The 19889-nt window shown below is 41.1% G+C and overlaps 2 protein-coding genes across 4 annotated transcripts in view; one reads left to right on the forward strand and one right to left on the reverse strand.

The window, feature by feature from the left end:
- Window positions 1-19889, forward strand: part of KIF24 (kinesin family member 24) — a 38803-nt gene that overhangs the window by 1537 nt on the left and 17377 nt on the right. Inside the window, exons 1-7 of one of the 2 annotated variants that reach the window (XM_024103657.3) lie at window positions 6723-6768; window positions 7051-7690; window positions 10575-10764; window positions 12532-12629; window positions 14313-14528; window positions 16587-16674; window positions 19201-19322. In XM_024103657.3, coding sequence (XP_023959425.2) covers window positions 7065-7690; window positions 10575-10764; window positions 12532-12629; window positions 14313-14528; window positions 16587-16674; window positions 19201-19322 — 1340 coding nt within the window. In that variant the 5' untranslated portion in view covers window positions 6723-6768; window positions 7051-7064. Of the gene's footprint in view, window positions 1-6722; window positions 6769-7050; window positions 7691-10574; window positions 10765-12531; window positions 12630-14312; window positions 14529-16586; window positions 16675-19200; window positions 19323-19889 lie in introns of those variants that run through there. The other variant, XM_024103656.3, reaches the window with a different exon arrangement.
- The window catches only part of UBAP1 (ubiquitin associated protein 1), a 99093-nt gene continuing 79945 nt past the window's right edge, over window positions 742-19889 (reverse strand). For both annotated transcript variants that reach the window (XM_042850726.2, XM_065549937.1), the window contains one exon: window positions 742-983. In XM_042850726.2, coding sequence (XP_042706660.2) covers window positions 840-983 — 144 coding nt within the window. In that variant the 3' untranslated portion in view covers window positions 742-839. The remainder of the gene's footprint in view (window positions 984-19889) is intronic.

Consider the following 19889-nt stretch of genomic DNA (forward strand, 5'->3'; position numbering starts at 1 on the left):
TTGCCTGCTCAGATTTATATTCAGCTCATTGTGACAGGGTGTTTATTTAGACTGTAAGCTCTTTGGGGCAGGGACTGTCTCTTTTTCTTTCTTCTGTTTATACAGTGCCTGGCACAATGGAGTCCTGGTCCATGACAGGCTGTGAGGAGCCACAATAATATAAATTATTAAGAATAATAGTAGAGATAAAAGTCTTTTTGTCTCAAAGCATCCAGCACATGGATATGCTGATACACACCCAGGAATCACTGAAATGCAGCCTGCTGAGGGGAAAGGCCTAATAGATGTTTGAAATAGATGCTGTTAAGTTAGACAGCATATTTATAACAATTATCCTTCTTCTCACATACTCTGAAGGAGTTCACTGACATACCCAGTCTATCTACTTTTATGGCCCCCACCACATCTGAGTGCCTGGCACTTTCTCTTTGTGTGCACTAGCAATAGTGACCGGATCACGTTCATGTACCTCTCTGAAAACCATATGCCCTCTTACCCATTCACTCTTTAAGAGCACCGTGCAATGAGATGAACTGCTCAGAATTGTCCGACCGAGAGCGTCTCCATGACAGAGCCTAAATTGATTCTGATTTTTTCTTCTCCACTGAACTGGAAAATCTAAGCAATTGGTGAAATGTGGGGGCTTTTGAGTTGGGGAAACTATAAATACAGAGGAAGTTGGTTGCTATGAAACTGATTTAGTAAACACATACACAGAGTGAAAGGATAACTTCAAACATACAGCAACTTGCCTTTATGTAGTTACAAAATGAAACAAACATTCTAAACCATTTGGAAGCGTTGCCTACAGGAGGAGCCTAGGCACAATTTTCAAATAATCAGCATCCTAATATAACCCACAGATTATTTTTCATTGGCATGTGGTTGAATATTAGACATTTCCCATCTCCATTCAGCTGTTGTTTTAAGCAGTTGTCGAGTATCAGCTGTGGAATGGAGTCTCTTCTGCTGAGGTCATCAGCCTATAATTAATAAGAGGGAATGATTATAATAATTAGCAGGCTTTTGTAAATTAAAAAACCCCTAATTTATTTCAAAAGAACAAAATTTGTGTTTGGTTGTGGCTTTTTAATCAGTTTCAGATCACGCTTAAATTTAATGGTAGTCCAATTACCAGATTGGGGCACGATCATTAATGTATCAGTAACATAGGAATTAGGAAACTTGGTGTATGGGGAGAATAGAAATAGTTTTTCATTGTCCAGATGTAAAATGTTTATCGGATAACATGGAAGATCTATGCTCCTCTTCCGAATGCTTTTCTCATACTAGAATATGTAAACAGTTGTCCTTTTCCAGTGTTCAGCTTTCTTCCCTGTTTCTTCAAAATGGGCTTGTATAATTCTTGTTCCAGCAACATATAGAAGTATATAATATCAAGGTGCATAAATACATAGTGAGTAGCATGGTATAATATTGTGGCCTTACAAATGTGCCCTCTGCTCTGATAAATATTTTATATCCACAAATCACATAACTAATTTATGGGAAATTGTGCTCGTATTACTGTTACCCCATTCCCTCTCACACTTTTGCACCTGTTTGGTTCCTACCCCCACCTATTGCATTTTGTATTCACTACAATTGTGAGCTCTTTGTTGAAGGGACTGTCTTTTACTATATGTCTTGTACAGTGCTTAGCACAATGGAGCCTTGCCATGGCTGTCACCTCTAGCCACTGATGTAATACAGATCATAATAATTGATAGGGAACTACAAATGGTCAGAGAAGTGTAAAATACCTTGCAGAGTGTAATGGGATAGTGCACTTGTCCAGTAGTGCACAAACTTTCCAGTCATGCTCCCCCTTACCATTAATGGAATCTCTCCACGCCCGCCCCGCCCCCTTCATTACTGCACAGCCAAGGCTTCCTCAGCAGCGGAGCTTGGGCTGAAGGTGGAGCTGGGGGCAGAACTGGGGATGGGGGAAGAGCTGGGGCTAGAGGCAGAACTGGTCTGAGAGTGGAGCAGGGGGGAGGAGTGGTACTGGGAACGTATCTGGCGTGAAGACAGAGCTGGGCCTGGAGGTGGAGCAGGACTGGGGGCTGAACGGGACAGAGGTGGAGCTGGTCTGGGGGCGGAGTGAGGCTGGAAGCATGGCGCTCACTCCCCACTCTTGTGGGGGCCGGGCCGGGCACTGCCGCAAGCCCTCTTGAACATTCCTCTGTGCCCCACTAGGCATGCCCCCCAGTTTGGTGACCACTGCATTAGCCTTTCACCTCTAGAGTCCTGAGTTCAGATTCAGCCTTGGGCTACAGCTGAAAATCAGTTTGGAGTTCAAAGAAGCTAGAGATGGAGTGAGATCTATGAGGTCATGTAGTTCATCTCTACCCTTGCACCCGAGGCCAATGCAGAATTGTCTGGCTAGACCGGTCTCATTCTAGTCCCCTATTTATATACTTCATAAAACCACCAAGAACTTTGGCATGATTGGCAGTCTGTGCTCAAGAGAGTTTCAGGGCTGGAGTAGTATTGTTGCAGATGACAAGTGAGATGTGTTGGTAGAACTGTGAGCTGGAGAGGTAACATGCATAGGACTTGCCTATTCTGTGTCTCCCAGTTCCTCACATTCATGAACTTGTTTTTAAAAAGTAGTTTAAAAAGCCAGGGATACTGCAGTGATAGGCACCATGCAAATAGGTAAACAAGGTTGTAGGACATAGATCACCAATTATTAGTTAACCTTGTCGGACATCAACTAAAATCACCATGAGTAAAACATTAACAATTAAACTATCATTAAGATTTAGAGAGACAAGGTGGGTGGCGTAATATCTTTTATTTGACCAATATCTGTTGGTGAGAGAGACAAGCTTTCAAGCTGGCCTCACCAACCTTGTCTTTCTAATATTCTGGGACCAACATGGCTAGAACAATACTGCATACATTAAGCTTTAGAGCTAACACTCCACTGACTTGAAGGCAGACATTTCATGCCTCCCTTACACCTGTTGATTTGAAAGGCATCATTGCATTTGTTCACATTTTTAAGGTTGTCACCACTTTGTGCCTCCATTTCCCCATGTCTGAAATGGGGATAAAGATACTCTGGTGTGTAAAGTACTTTGAGAGCTGTGGATGAAAAAGTCTATAAGAGCTAATTTATGATTATGGTTATTATTATTAGAAACATTTTTAAATGATGGCTCTAATCCTAGAGCACAATTTTGTGGTAAGAGGCGGATTGTCTAGCAAATTCCCTGGCTTCTGAAAACAAGGTTTCCATTGGCATCCACTCCTGTTGCCCAGTTTTTCTCTATCTGTATGTCTTTTTTGAGAAAAGCAAACATCTAATACCACGCACTGGAATTCTTTTCTGATGACAAATCATTCATGGTGTGATTCTATGATTATGATGCCAAAACTATATATAATGATATAAAACTAAAGTACTGCCTTACATCACTATTTTTCTGTTGTTTTGCTTATATGTATATTAGTCATCTGTTCCAGCAAATTTAACAGGCACGGGATTGTCAGAAGATAAGTTCATAGTATAAGAAAACGTGTAGCACTTTACACTAAGTTTTGGATATAGGTTATGATAATATTGTTTTATAGTCTCATAATGCTTTTCAACTTACATATATTGGTACTGAAATGGAGCCAAATGGTTATTTGGCACACAGCACTGCATTGTGAGTGTGTAACACTTTGGCTGAGGACATTCCAGCAAGCCCCTCTTATACCAAAATACCATGGCATTTTTAATGTCCATGCACAGCAGACAGGCCCTCGCTTACTGTCCCTAAGCCAGAGATCCTGGATGTTTCAAATCTGAAACTTAGAAGAGTCAATAACTATCCCTCTGTCAGGTTGCATGTATATTAGTAACTAGGGTACTGTAGGTAACAGACTCAATATGTTTCATTTTTGATATGACAGGCCTGTTTCAGTGTCTTCTGTCAAACCAACTGTGTCACTTTGCATGAGATGAATGTGAGCATTACAAAATAAAGGTGAATCTTTGTGCCATCCAAAGATGTGAATGGCAACCACTTTGAATTGCAAAGAGTTGCAAAGCGCCCTGTGTTTCTATGAAGAACAGAAATCTAAAACAAATTGAGTGACAAATTGCTCTCTACACTTGATGTGGCTTGACCTTATAAATATGTTTCGATAGAAAACTCAACTTGCACAGAAACAGCTCCCCTTTTTCCAAATGTCTTTCATAATCAAGTAGTTTAACAGATCCTAGGATTGGGGCTCAATTCTGTTCCCACTGGAAGTTGTGCCATTGACTTCAATGGGAGCAAGATCAGGCTTTGATATTAAAATATTGTAATGAAGTATGTTGTTTTAGATTTTTGCTTGAGAGAACATCATTGCCTGATGTGTACAAAATGCATGTACTTGCATCCTGATGAAAACTCAGAAGACTGATGGTTATTCATGATAAGAAAATCAGGGAAGTCTCCTTCTTCACCAGCAGATGGCACTGGAGTTAACAATGTAGTGTTTCTAGAAAACATGCAAATAACTGGGCTAGCCCCTCTCAAGAAATGAAACAAGAAAGCAATTTTTTTGAAGAATTGAATTTTTGTTTGAAAATCAAAATGTGTACTCTTCTTGATGCCTAAAAATTATTACATACATTAAATTATCCTTTTTAGGGGGGAAAAGCCATTCAACTCTTTGTATACTTCATCATGGAATATATATAAAAACTTAATTTCTTATAGAATCTTGGAACTTTAAAAAAAAAAAATCTCATAACTTCTGTACCCAGACAAGTCTGCCTATTTTCCTTTCTTTCAGTCTCCACAAAGCTGAACCCAATTCAGTTATAGGGGAGTAAATATTGTAACTGGCTTTTTTATGCTGCTGTTAATGTTTGTGTTTAATATTATATGTAATATAAAGATGGTAAATATAATCTAGGGCATAATCCTGCACTGGCCAACAAGAAATGGACAGTATTTGGTCCTGCCATGAGGGCAGGGGACTGGACTTGATGACCTCTCAAGGTCCCTTCCAGTCCTAGAATCTATAAATCTATGAAACATGGAATCTAACAGATCTTTTCCATCTTGAACGTTTATGATTCTTGGCATCTGAAATGAGTTTGCCAGCCTAGTGTTCCATTTACTCTTTTCACCACACAGACAAGGTCATCTGTACCAGTGAGTGGGATCCTAACTAGAGTTACTGTTTGAACATATAGGCTGGGATAATGATGGCTTAACTTTCTCCCATTAACTTCCAAATTAGTAGAGTTAGCAGAATGCTGAGTGCTTTTAAACATTCCACCCAGACTGTGTATGGCGGCTAGACTACTTGAGCTATTTGATTCCTCACACCTTTCTCTTTTAATTCTCTGTTCTGTTTTTTCCCGAGGAACTAATAATCTCAGCAGCAGCTCTATCTTTACTTGGAATTTCCCACCGAAACATTGATTAGGACTCCCCATTTAACAGTGGCTTTGCCTTCAAACTTGTTAAGTTTTACTGCTCAACCACTGGTAATTTTATTCTGGTTGATCCTTCTTTATAAATCAGACCCCTGCTCCTAAGTCTAATGCAGCTTTTAAATTTCTGCAATATCCTATTCAGTCAGCATAGTATTAGACAGAAGGTATATTTTTACTAGACAGACTTAGTTTGCCATTGATTTTAATGATAGCAGGTGAAGATTGGGGGGGGGGGGTTCTTAAACAATATATTAGGCTAGGTCTACACTACGGGGGGGGGGGGGGGGTCGACCTAAGATACGCAACTTCAGCTACGTGAATAGCGTAGCTGAAGTTGCATATTTTAGGTCGACTTACCTGGCTGTGAGGATGGCGGCGAGTCGACCGCTGCCGCGCCCCCGTTGACTCCGCTTCCACCTCTTGCCACGGTGGATTTCCGGAGTCGACGGCAGAGCGTTCAGGGATCGATTTCATCACATCTTCACTAGATGCGATAAGTCGATCCCCAATAGATCGACTGCTACCCGCCAATCCGGCGGGTAGTGAAGACATGCCCTTACTGTGGAAATGAATGTAACCAGCATTACTGGTGGGGGGGAAAGGCTTTTAGTAACACACAATTTCTTATTTGTAGGCTGATGTTAACAGTCAAAAATCTCCAGTCAGGAGTGAAGGCCCATTGGTTTTAGATTATGTACCAACATCTAGAAAGATATTTTCATATATATAGGCAAGGATATAGGTAGTTTTAGGATTTGTTTTTCTTATACAATAAGTTAAGAATGTTTGCAGATGTTAATCGTGCTGGAAATAAACATTTGCAAAATACATCATGGTAGGAAGACAAAGGTTTGAGAATTGAGAGTAATTTTCACATATTTAACTACAATGCCGGATATTTTTCAAATATTTCCAGAAAACCTGAGTATGGAGTTCCAATAACTTTATACAGATTTGGAGAGGCTACAGTACATTTCGGTTTATGGATAATATGTTCCTGTCAAATACAGCTGAGAAAATGCACATGGTCCACAGAATACACAGGAAATCTAAACTTAAAAAAGAAAGCATGTATCTATGCCTATGCTGTAGAGTGTGTTTTTTCTCTATATAATACATATAATAATCCTTTACCTTTTAGGCTTGATCTTTGAATCTGTCCTTATCCACTTCTTACCCATGATTAATTAACAAAAGTATATCAATAGGACCACATGCCTGGACATTAAGTTGAGCATCTAAAATTAGGCACGTTACATTCTGTAGCTGGTGGACTGGGTTTCCGTAGCCTGTGGCATTCATTGAGTAGACATCACAAGTGCAGGGAGTCTGCAGCAGTAAGTGACTGTGGATATGTGTATATCTCTGTTTGTTGTTTTATTGTACATTTTTGTATGTATAGAAATAATTTGCTTTCCCTTCATTTGGTATATTTTTTCCAGTTACTACATTTCATAATGTCAGACAGTTCAGTCTATGGCAGCCTGGATTTTAATTTGTGCCTAGCCTAGTTGTAGATAATAACATCTATAGATAGCTGGGGAAATGCTATGTTTTTTCTTTGTCCGCTATGACTGTTTTGTATGGATCTAATGTTTCTTTCATTTGATTTCTAATAGAGCTTAAATTGAAGATGGCATCGTGTCTGTACGAATGCCTTTGTGAGGCAGAACTTGAAAAATATTATCCTCAGTTTGTTGCCCTTGGCCTTCAGAAGATAGATGAACTAGCCAAGATTGCCATGAAAGATTATGCCAAACTAGGGGTCCATAACATGAATGATCGCAAGCGCCTCTTTCAACTCATTAGAATCATCAAAATTATGCAGGAAGAAGAGGAAGGCGCAGACACAACCAAGCAAGATTTTCAACCATGTGATCTCTACATCCAACCTCAGGTGACCAGGTCAGGTCCTCGTAGACAACTACATTTTGAGTCCCTCTTTGAGAAAAAGGATGGAACAGGTAAAGACTGTGAACTTGAATTGCAGAGTTTCTCTGATTTCTGTGCTAACAAAGAGAAGGAAAGTTTGGTGGAAATGTTAGGACATGTTCTACCAGGGGACTCAGAGGACAATAAAATAACCAGAAGAGACATCCTGAATGTTCCTGGAACATGCACACAAAATGAACTGGACTGTCCTACAATATATTCATCAAATAATATTGCCCCTCTATTGGGGGATTCTGAAGCTCCCATCATACAAAGAGTAACTCATATTTCCGGGTATAATTATGGACTACCTCATTCTTGTATCAGGTAATAACTATTAACTTTTATTTCACTATGTTTGGAGTTAACTGGCACAGTTAATCACGCCTTTAGGAGTTTAAAAAGGAAGATCCTTCTTCATAGACTCTAAATGAACATTATGTATAACTAGAATCAAACAATGCATAACTTCTACAAGGGGGATGGAAAATCCGGTGGGGAGGGAAACATTAATTAGCACTTGGGACTTTCCAACACTGGTAAAAAAAAGATTCAGTTGAATTCACCAACTGCTATTTACCAGTATTGGATAAGAATAAGCTTTAGTATCTTGCGGTGCTTATGCTTTCGTTTTGCCTTTGTTCTGGTCAGTTTCTCATATTTTTCAGTATAGCCACCTTACATAAGCAGGGGGTTGGACTAGATACCTCCTGAGGTCCCTTCCAACCCTGATATTCTATGATTCTATGATAATATCGGTATACATCTTGGTATACGTCTCCCCCTTATCCGTCGTTTTGCGTATCCATCGCTCGTCAATAGGGGAACCTGTTCCGATTCACGTTGGTTCCGATCCGCATATCTGTCACTTCACCTTTTGCGTGGCTTTTCTTTCGGTGTTTCCCTTGGCATTCAGGAGGCGCGGGGAGGAGCGGGAACGGGGTGCGCTTGAAGAAGGGGGTGGAACTGCACGGGAAAAGGCGGGGTGGGCCATTATTTCTTATGGGGAAAAATTCCCCGGTATTCATCGTTTCAGTATCCATCGCCCCTTTCAGGAATGCAACCCAAACGTATACCAGGGACCCCCTGTATCAGGAGGGGACTTTTATCTCGAGCATGTCAGATGATCTCAACTGTAATGTTCTCTCAAGGGTGAAGAGGTTTCCATTCAAATATAGAGACCGTAATCTTTATTCATGTGAGAAGTTCTACTGAGGAAAATTGATGGGAATACATGTTTGACTAAGAGCTATAGGATCAAGCCCTGTATTTGAATGGAAACCTCTTTTCCCCTTGAGAAAACACCTCAACATTTATTTCTGAGCACTGTACTTTTAGATTAATCAAAACTGGCAATACAATAGCATTGAAATCACAAGCCTATAGTCCCAATAAAAGTGGAAGAGCTGGTACAAATACCTTTGTTATATTGTTGTTTTTAATATAATGGAAGTCTAGTGCACGTTTGCTTTAAAGTTGTGCATTAAAAGATTTCGAAAGAGCTTTTGGACATCAGGACAGAAATTTTACTTTCAGGTAAGGCAAGGGTTTGATTAAAATGATAGTTACTGACTCTAATTCACATTCAGAGCCAGCTAGAAAATCATTTTTCATTTGGCTGAAGAGTGCTTGAAAATTGGAAATGACACACTTTATTTTAATGACACATCTTCCATACATTGTATGTCAAGGTGTTTTACGCAGTGGGTTAATCAGCTAGAGAAGAAATGACTTAGGCCTGGTTTACATTGGGGGTGGGGGGAATTGTGAATAACGTAGCTGAAGTCGACGTACTTAGATCAACTTACCGTGGTGTCTTCACTACGGTGAGTCGACTGCTGCCGCTCCCCCGTCGACTCCGCCTACGCCTCTCACCGAGCTGGAGTACAGAAGTCGACGGGAGAACGCTCAGGGGTCGATTTATCGCGTCTAGACTAGCGTAGACGTACCCTTAATATCTCTGAGGGTGGTGGGAAGAGAGTTGAAGTAGACTTGGCAGGCAACACAACTGCTCTGATTATAGATCGTACCCCTCTCCTTCTTAGTTCTTGTTAGACTGAGCATTTCAGGTTACAGACAATGTCTCATGATCAGGTTATACAGCACCTTGCACATTGTGGGTGCTACTGTCCTACTACAACTAATTATTATGTGATCAGAATTTAAGGGTCAAAGAGGTATGAATTCTAGCAACACCATAGGGATGGTAATGGGCAGATTTACAGCCAAGGGAAATGTGGGAGGAAAAGATCATTCAGAATCGAGTTTGACTGAGATTTATGGCCTTGGAACATAGGGGTTATATCTGAATTATGGAGTGTGACAGATATTAGAGATGTGGGAGAAGGGGCTTCTTACCAACTAATCAGACTTCAGTCTCTGAAGCACTGAGTAATAGACAGTTATGGTGGAGCCAGAAGCTGGCAAAGTAGAGACACAGGCCGATGGAAAAGAGAAGGATTAACGGGTATGTTGAAGGATATATAATGCTGGATGCCAACCACACACAAGTTGTGTCCACAGCTGAAACTGGCAGTGAGACAAGAAAGGGTGCTAAAGGAAAAAGCTTGTGGTATTCCACAGTGAAGGGGGTAGTGAGAAGGTGTAAGCCTCGACCCAAAATGAAAAGGAATGATTAGAAGAACAGGATTCAGGCCAGGAGAAGAGACTGCAAGGGCCACTGGTTTCTTAATGAAAGTATTCAAGAAGGACAAAGAGAGACTGATATTAACGAAAGCTGTGTGGAGATTTATTAAGAGAGCTAGGTCTGTTATGAGAGACAAAGAATATGTCATCGCCTGGGGCAAGGCAATTTTATTGTGAAAAAGTCCAAAGAAATTCCTGGTCAGAACAATCTCCAGAAAATGGGATCTTGTGTTATTTTGGATCATCCGTTTGTGGACACCCGAAGTTATGCTATGTCAGCAATAGGCTCAGAATTACAAGGAAAATAAGATGTAAAAAAAACCAGTGCTGTCACTTTAACAAAAGTACCCAAAAGAATTGCGTCCCCGCTTTTAAGAGAAACAATAGAAGCTTTCCCATTTAGAATGTCTGATTCTTGGAGAGCTTTCAAAATGAGAGAAAAGGGGCTAGCTTCACGAAACAGTAACCGCTAAAAATTGAGTTTATGGCCAAGTCCATGGATAATTTGAATTGTCTAGCATCCTCTTTTTTTTTTTAAACACAAATTTGTGATCCTGTGTTCTAGATCTAGTACCGCCGAGAAGGAGATGCCGTGGACAGAGACTGACAAAATCCGAGTGTGTGTCAGAAAACGCCCGCTGGGCCTGAGAGAGGAGCGTCGGGGGGAAGTTAATATCATCAGAGTGGAAGATAAAGAAACTCTTCTTCTCCATGAGAAGAAGGAGGCAGTTGATCTTACCCAGTATATTTTGCAGGTAATGTGAGCTTGTTTTGCTCTTAAAACCACTTTCCATTTATAATACGTAGGAGTAGTGTGCTAGCTGCCTGAATGGTGGAGCGACAGCGTAATGCATTAACAGTCAAGTGAGAGATGAAAACAGGCTTGGGATTTCAATAATGGAAATAAAAAAGACCTTTTTCTTTTTCACATTAAACACATTTCTGGGTTCTTCTCTCGCTCATCCCATGTAAATCCATTGGAATTACTCTTGATTTACACGAATATGTGAGAGGAGAAGCGAGCCCAGAATTGTAATCCCCAATAAACACCTTTTTTCTCTAAAAACTATCATTTGCTCCCTGTCTACCTTGCTCCTCAAAAAATGAACATCCTTTTTCTGATCCCCGGGTGCCAAAAGAGGACCCTCTACCAGGGTCTAGAATGCTGAGTTCCCTATAGCCCCTTTCCACAGGACTTCAGTGCAGTAGTTCTATTTCAATGCGTCACACACGTCCTCTGCTTCTTTCCTAGTTTTCCCTCACTCCAGAGCCAAATGCTTTTCAAAGTGCAGTTCTCATTTGGTCTTTGTTTCTAAATCCTGGGTACCTTCTGCTGCCATAGTTCAAATTCTCATTCTGACTGACAGCACCAGGAACAGAACTGATTTCTAGAGAGCAGCAAGCTATCCTGACCCGAGTGTGTGTTATTTTTATAATCTGAGGACTGGCAACAACTGGTCAGGGTAGTAAAATTAAATTTGCTAACTCTCTCAGGCACCATTCATATATCACCTTTTACAAACAGATACATGCTGTAATTCCACTCCCTCAGTCTCCATGTAGCTAGCTATCTTAGGTGCTATATAAATGCCTATCACCTTGGCATCTAAATGCTGAAATAAATCTCCCCAGCTAAATTATATTCTGGCAATACTGTCAAAACAAATCTTGCTATAAATCACTGTAGTGCAAGCAGAAATATGCCGTAGCCTTACTGAAACTGATTTAGATTTGCATATATGTTAGTGTGGATCATTTATGCATAATTTATGTAGTCATCAGTTCTGCAACTCTTCTATTTGAGATTGCCCAGCGCTGTTTTCTTTGTACTGTACTGAAATATAATGTTATAGACGCTGTCCTGGCGGGGCCCTCACTGAAGTGAGATGTGTATCTTATAAAGCTACCCCACTAAGCAAAATTTAAAATCTGCAAGGGCTGATCCAAAGTCCACTTAAATCAACAAATATCTTTTCATGGACTTCAGTGGGCTTTAGAGCCGGCCCTAAGTGCAGGAGTTCTCCTGCTTCTCAGATAGTAAAATCCAGCTTTGCATGTGAATGGTTTGATCCTCTCCAGCACAAAGCATTTGAAGTGTGTGGAATAGATCACAATGGATCTATGACCTGACTTTGATCCTCTCGACTATATAACCATACTGTGTTGCTGTGGGTTGGTTCATTTCAGGAATAGATTAGTTTTCTTTTTAAGTTACTCTCGTGCTTTTGTTTCTTGGCTGCTGTACGTTCTGCTTGAAGATGATGGGGCGGGGGGACACAGAATCTTCTCTTAATTTTCGACTTGCATATTCTGTTTCTTGGTGGGTTGTGGCTGCATGCTGCTGAAAAGTGAGTTTTAGTTGGTCACTTAGGCCCAGCTCCAAAGCCTCCTGAAGTCAATGGAAAGACTTCGGTTGACTTTAGTTAGCTTTGGATCAGGCCCATAGCATGTGCTACACATTATGGGGTAAAGGAGAACTGAGAGAAATTTCTTTTCGTATAAAAATCACATTTATTTTTCAGCATGTTTTTTATTTTGATGAAGTCTTTGGGGAGGCATGTACCAATCAGGATGTGTATATGAAGACTGCTCACCCCCTCATTCAGCACATTTTTAACGGGTAGGGAGCCATTGCTTGCATTTCTTCCTTTTAGTTTTCATTTTTAATGTATGACTTTGGTGTAACTTAAGTTTTCTCTAAAAAACATTAATTTCACCTTTTCAACTTACCCTGTTTTTTTAAGTGTGTGTGTGTGTGTGTGTGTGTACACAAAATATAGAAAAATGTCTGTATATACAATTTTGACAAACTAAGGGCCTGACCCTGCAGTCCTTATTCAGGCAAAACTCCCCTTGTATTCAGTGGGAGATTTGTCGGCAGAAGGAGTGCACAATCAGACACCAAGGATTACTAGGGAGGCAGTTTGGTCTAGTTAGAACAAGAGATTCGGTGTCAGGATTCCAGGATCCTAATTCTCTGCTCTAACAGACTGTCTTGTGATTTAGAGTAAGTCACATAGAACTCAGTTGCTCAGTTTTACCCATCTGTAAAAGAGAAATAAAACACCTTCATGGGACTGTTGTGAGTATGTTTGTAAAGCACTTTGAGATGTATGTATATCGTTCACAGTAGTATAAAGGAATTATACACTTTATCAATAAAACTGTGGTTTATCTTTATTTTATTTACTTATTTATATTTAGAGAGAGAATTTTAATATACCTTCTGGTTAATGGAAAAGTCAGGGTCGTTTTACATGTATAATTGTATTTGAGTACAGAGAACAGCAAGCTTGAATAGGTCTTAATTTCATTTTGACCTCTTGATGGAAAGGAATTACATGTTTGTACTGGAAACTTAACAAGATGAAGCTTTCTGTTATCAAGAAGCTCCGAGTGTCATCAGCCGGGCCAGAAATTTTATCACCAGTGTTCTTATTGTAGGGTTTACATGAATCAGGCCTTTGGGGAAAGGGAACGGAAATCTAAGAGGGGAGGATAACTTGCTGTGTAGTCACTTAGAATTAGTTTGCATTTTATGGACATTGTTCATGTAAGGTTAAAGTGATACACCCAGAGACAAAAATACAGCAACTGAGAGTAAACTGAGGTAAGCAAACTTCAAGATGCAAAGTGTAGTGCTGGGGTTGTTAAGCTTTTTTCATTGAGTGGACCATATGTTAATATGGAAGTGGCTTCATGAACACCCTACTCCTTGCTTTCATAATCATGCAGACTTGCTCTCCTTCAATTCACAATCAGTCCTTTCCCCCACTCATGATCACATAACATCCCTGTGGTAGCTACAGTTTTTTACGTGGAAAAGTAATACACCTCTACCCTGATATAACGCGACCCGATAGAACACGAATTCGGATATAACACGGTAAAGCAGTGCTCCGGGGGGGTGGGGCTGCGCACTCCGGCGGATCAAAGCAAATTCAATATAACGTGGTTTCACCTATAATGCGGTAAGATTTTTTGGCTCCCGGGGTCAGTGTTATATCGAGGTAGAGGTGTACCGCAAAAGTATTTAATGCATTTTTAGCTTCTTTTAATGTGGTTTTAGCACCTGGAAACAAGGATGAGAGTCAGCACTGTGTCTCTACCCCACTGTCCACAGAACACAATTTGAGAATCTCTGATATAACAGATTGTATTTTTCAGGATCTCAGATGGCTATGAATGATAAAATCCCATCGCTGAGGGTCAGCAGTGTGTGTAGATATTAATATTGCAGAATCTCTTTTAATAGACCTCAATGGATCAGATGTAGTACTAAAAATAAAAATTATCTTTACAGAGGCAACGCCACTTGCTTTGCATATGGACAGACTGGTGCTGGCAAGACTTACACTATGATAGGGAGCCACCAGAACCCAGGACTCTATGCACTGGCTGCTAAAGACATCTTTAGACAACTAGAGGCAACCCAGTCAAGGAGAGAGCGCCGTGTATGGATCAGTTTTTATGAGATCTACTGTGGACAGCTTTATGACCTGCTAAATGGAAGGAGAAGGTATTTAAATAAGAGACGCTGCTGTGAAAAAAGGATGATACATCAGTTTGTTATTTCATTATGGAGTTGGATTGAACAGAATTCAATTTTCTAATAAGTGAAATTGGTTTAACTGGAGCTATTTATGGAGTAAGGTATTGCTCAATGTAAGTAAACACAGTAGAATCTGGCCCTAAATTTTGTAGCATCTATAGACACTCCCCCTTTGTGTTATTTCTACAGGAATAAAATAAATCAAAGCAAAGACACACATCTGAGGGATGAGCTCTGTATGAGATACGCTCTGCCAGGCTTCACCCCTCGTGATGAATAGTGACAAGACAGTATCATGTGGCACCGTCACATTAGCTTTTCACCTTTCTTTAGCAAGGTAACCTGAGATTGAACTGGAATTTTACACACTCTAGGAACAGCTGAGGAACACAGAGCAGTTGAAAAGAAGCAGAATGAATTATTGATAGGAGTCCCATAGAAAGGAAAAAAATGCAACCTGCTCCTCAATCTTCTCTCAACCCTGGCAATGCAGTGGGGCCCTGACTCCCCTAAAATGGCGGTTTACTAATCTCTCTTCTGAAGAGGGTGTGACTTGGAGTGTGGGCATTAATAATTCTGTGGCAAAAGTATCTAGGTCAGTACAGTGGCACTAAACCCAAGGAAAATCAAAAGATCTCAAGATGTTCCTCAGATTAAAAAACTTACCTGACTGAAAATATCTAAACACAACAAAGCAAGATAACGTTCAGTCTAAATCCTGCTGAACGATAAAACCATCCTGCCAGGCTTTTAACTTTCATCTGGAACTAGTGGGGCTCTTGAGGGGAGCGCACTTTGAGAGCATGGTGCAATGCTTAGCAAAGAGGCTTTCTTGTGCTTAGCAGAGTCTGTGCCTTATCATGAGGCAAGCATGTTTCTCTGTGTTGTCTCTCCTGCAGCCCTTTTTAAAGGCCTTCTTGATATAGTCCATAGGGCTGTGGAAGTTCCTTTTCCTTGGACGTAAGCCAACCAGTTGGTATTACCAACTATACCATAACATTCACTTCTCTAATTTGTAGCAGAGAGTCACCTGTGTACTCTGATTCTGCAGCTGTCGGATCTGCTGCAGAATCCACCTATTGCCACAGAACTATGTTCCAGAACCTAAGCTGTCATTAAATGAATTTTTGAACCTTCGTGGTTGTGAAGATAACCTTGAAAACATGAATTGAGTATAAGTGATGCAGTGTGATCTTCCTGAGCCTGGAGACAGCCTGAAACAAAAGCTCTCAGAGAGGTGTGAACTCTGAAATCTAAAGATGAAAATTTAAATGCCATCATTAACTATTTGAGTGCTGATCATCTTAGCAGGAACATCCAGCTAATAAACGCTTCCAGTGTCCCTTTAACAGTGAAATTTGAAAAGTACATATTATACATGACAAGTGGTATATTAATGACAACCTGATTTGTAGCCTTGCTAGTCACTCCTTGCAGTACTTCTCTAGAGCAGTGGCTCTCAAACTGTGGGGCGCCCCCCCCGGAGGAACATTCCGGGAGGCACGCGGCAGGGCTGGGGCCAGCCCCCATGGGGGGCAGAGAGGGAGTGCCACACTTCCAGATGCGCGGTAGGGCCGGGGGCAGGGAGGGAGTGCCACGCTTTCAGACTTGCTGCGCCCCCAGTCCAGCACTGCCTCCAATCCTGTTCAGCCCCCAGCCCTTCTCTGCCTCCAGGCCCAGCTCTGCCCTCACTCCCTGTCCGCTCCTAGCCCAGCTCCAGCCGCAGCCCCATTCCCTCTCTGCCCCCAGACCAGCTCTGACACCAGCTGCAGCTCGTCTCCCATTCCCAGTTCTGTCCCCCACCTCCGCCTTCAGCCCAAGCTCCACTGCTGAGAAAGCCTTGGCTATGTAGTCATGGGGGAGGGGGGCATGGACAGATTCTGTTACTAGTAAGGTGGGAGCGCGACTGAAAAAGTTTGAGCACCGCTACTCTATAGCACTGAGATGTAGACAGAATCATTACTACTATATAAGACTTTCTTCAGAATGACCCTTTTCTACTAAGCCCTGTTGTTTCCTCTGCAGACTTTTTGCAAGAGAAGATAGTAAGCACGTTGTACAAATAGTTGGCCTGCGTGAGGTTCAAGTGGATACCGTAGACCTACTATTAGAGGTAATTTGATTGTCAATGGTTATTTTATCTTCTAAAGCCCCTGTTGCACTGACTCATCAAATAGTTTACCATGGAGTGGAGAAGGTCATTTCTGGCATACGCAGGTGTTGCTGCTCCAGGTTGTATAATGTACACGTTATGGGGCTCTAAAAGAGCATCAGAACAACTTTGAACAGCTTGGTGGCAGAGCATGAAGGGACACTTTCAAAACTGCCTTTAATGAATGAGCTCATGTGCAGCTCAGACAAGTTACAGTGACGCACATCAAAAGCTGACTTGGAGCGGTCACTGCTACAGCCACACCTCAGGTGGGATCTTTGCCAAGGGGTTGAACGAACCACCCAAGAAATGACAATATTTCAGCAAACAAACCCTGAAATATCTTAGAATATAAAAAAAAGGCTATGTTCGTATTTGCAGAAGAGATGTATGAAATATTTTTGCAATAACCTTATATCACTAAAAAGAGTTCTAAAAGGAAAATGTAAGTAAACTTTACAAACCGGCACGCACTGCATTTGACAAACAAGTCAAGACACGGATGGCTGATCTGAAAAGTTTATAGTCTAAGTTGGACACGGCACAACAAGTGAAGGCAACAAAATGTCAGAAATAGCGAGGAGAGAGGGACAGGATTACATCAATAAGATCATGTGGTTGCTTAGTTTATTTTTCACTTACCTTCATGGTTCCAGGTTTTTCTCCAAAGAGGCCTTCTTTGGCTCCTACAGTTCTTTTGTTTTCTCTCTTCCTTCTGTCTTCTGGGTAGTTTGATGGTTTTTGTGTAAATTGGAAAGTAAATAAAGTTGAATTAGAAATTATAAAATACTTTGGATTCAGCAGAATTATGATGGAGAAACCACGTGGAGTAACGAACTGTGCTGGCTGGCGGCTAACTTTTTTCTTTTGATAAACAGCTGATACTCCGCACAAGCAGCGCTTCAGTCTTCTTACTCCCTTACTCAGCTGAGTAAGACATGGGCACAGTCCAGTTCTCTACTGTGTCCTGTACTGAGCAAGCTGGTCCTGAGTCCAACTGCCATCAGGCTTGGATTTTGTGTAGTTTAATTTTTGCTCAGTAAGGGACTGAAAACTATCTGATAGTGTAGTTGACTTATTGTTTAAGACTGGGGACAATATTGTTCATTTATAAACCACTCGACGGACACTGTCTTCTGGGGTTTTGTTTTTCCATTAACTCTAAACGCCGGATATGCTGGAGACATTTCTGCAAATTTGAGTGCAGATCTGGTATACAGTAGATTAATACATTCCTCTAGATTATCACATCCGGCCCACAGAAGAGTTAGTACATGGTTTTGTTCTCACAGGTATCTTGGCAAAACAGCTCATTTCATATTGTTCATGGGCTCTTTTGAACACAGAAAGAGTCTTTAGACTGATTTGATGCTCTTGAATAGCATGCTACCAAATGTATTAGAAGAGTCTTCAATGCATGCCTCATGATTATTCATTATTTATGATGCATTGGCCTCTGTTCACAAACTCTCCCTGCATTTAGCTCTGGTTTAACAAATATTCAGGCCCTATAGCAGCCAACTAGATTGCTGATTAAGAGTGGACAGCCAGTCGAAGGCATGAACACTGTATATTTGTATCTAAAGAGTGTCTTGATTTTGCTAGGTTAACATTTTATTGTATTCTTATTGTTCCAGAAACTATAATATAGACTCTATTTTGTTTCCTTGTGATGCCCATTGTTGGTGGGCTCGCTGAAGCAATCTTGTGACTCTTCAGAGATTTGGGACAGAGACTTAACCAGAGTTGAGTATCAGAGGGGTAGCCGTGTTAGTCTGGATCTGTAAAAAGCAACAGAGGGTCCTGTGGCACCTTAAAGACTAACAGATGTATTGGAGCATAAGCTTTGGTGGGTGAATGCCCACTTTGTCAGACGCAGTGGGTATTCGCCCATGAAAGCTTATGCTCCAATACTTCTATTAGTCTATAAGGTGGCACAGGACTCTTCGTTGCCTTTAACCAGAGCTGTAGCCCGGAAGGTCCCTTAACCCATCTTCCACCTCTCGCCTTGTTCTGTTCTTGGTAGTTAAGTCTGAGTGTAATTGATCATGTCAGCCTCGCTGCTTGCTTTGGCAATGTTTCATTTGCTCCTGGGGACAGAGATGGATGAGTGGACTGGCACGTGGTGTCACACTACATTACATGCTGCTTAGATTTCTGGCTGACTAAACCTTTCGATGAGATTAGAACATAGATTTTTAAAAAAACCATCCTGCTCGTGAGTTCTTAACAGTAACCTCTGAAGCCTCATTTTGTTCTTTTCATTTCCACCATACATTTATTCCGCGTGATTTTCTATTGTAGTAATTTAACAAATAGGAATGGAAGTTCAATACACTGACATTCTTACGGACGGTCTCACTTTATAAACCCTTTGTCAGTTGCACTGAACACCAATACGTGGGGTTCTGAATCGATATGCGATATGAATAGTGTGCATGTTTTGTACGTACAATTTACCTTTGTTTTGTCCTGTTTGTTTTCCAGGTAATTTTGAAGGGTGGGAAGGAGCGTAGCACTGGGGCGACTGGAGTCAACTCCGATTCCTCCCGTTCTCATGCTATCATCCAGATTCAGATTAAAGACTCTGCAAACAGAATGTTTGGGAGGTGAGGTTGGAAGCTGACTTATTGAATTTGATAAAGAGATTTCAATTTCATCCTGTTGGCTTTAAATGAGACCATGCACAGCTGCAATGGCAGAACAGCCGTAGATGGTTAGCGAGTGGTAGTGAAGAAGTCAAGTGCAAGGACAGTCAGGATGCAAGCTGTGATTTGAAGGTGTGTTTGCTGAGCTCCTGGGCTGTGTAGAATAGTGACCCAGTACCAGAGGCCCTTACTGAATGGTTGCAGCAGTAAGTGGGTATCCTTCCCACCTAGTCAGAGAAAAGATGGTCAGCTGCTTATTATTGTTTTTTAGATGTCTAAAAATGTGGTAGGCACCTTCCAAACAAGTAAGATACATTCTTTATCCCAAAGAGCTTATTCTAAATGTAAGACAAGAGAGCAAGTCTGAGCAACAACTAATTGGGAGGGTGGAGGAAGAAGGAGGGAGGAAGAGTGCATAAGATTACAAAAAGAAGGATGTATGGTTATATAGGTGTGCCAGGTTTTTAGTTATTGAAGGAGTGACGAATCTGGGAGGGATGCAGGTGATAGGAGAGGATGGGGATATTG

This window comes from Chrysemys picta, chromosome 6 (assembly GCF_011386835.1).
Source record: "Chrysemys picta bellii isolate R12L10 chromosome 6, ASM1138683v2, whole genome shotgun sequence".
In the NCBI taxonomy this organism is placed as follows: domain Eukaryota; kingdom Metazoa; phylum Chordata; order Testudines; family Emydidae; genus Chrysemys; species Chrysemys picta.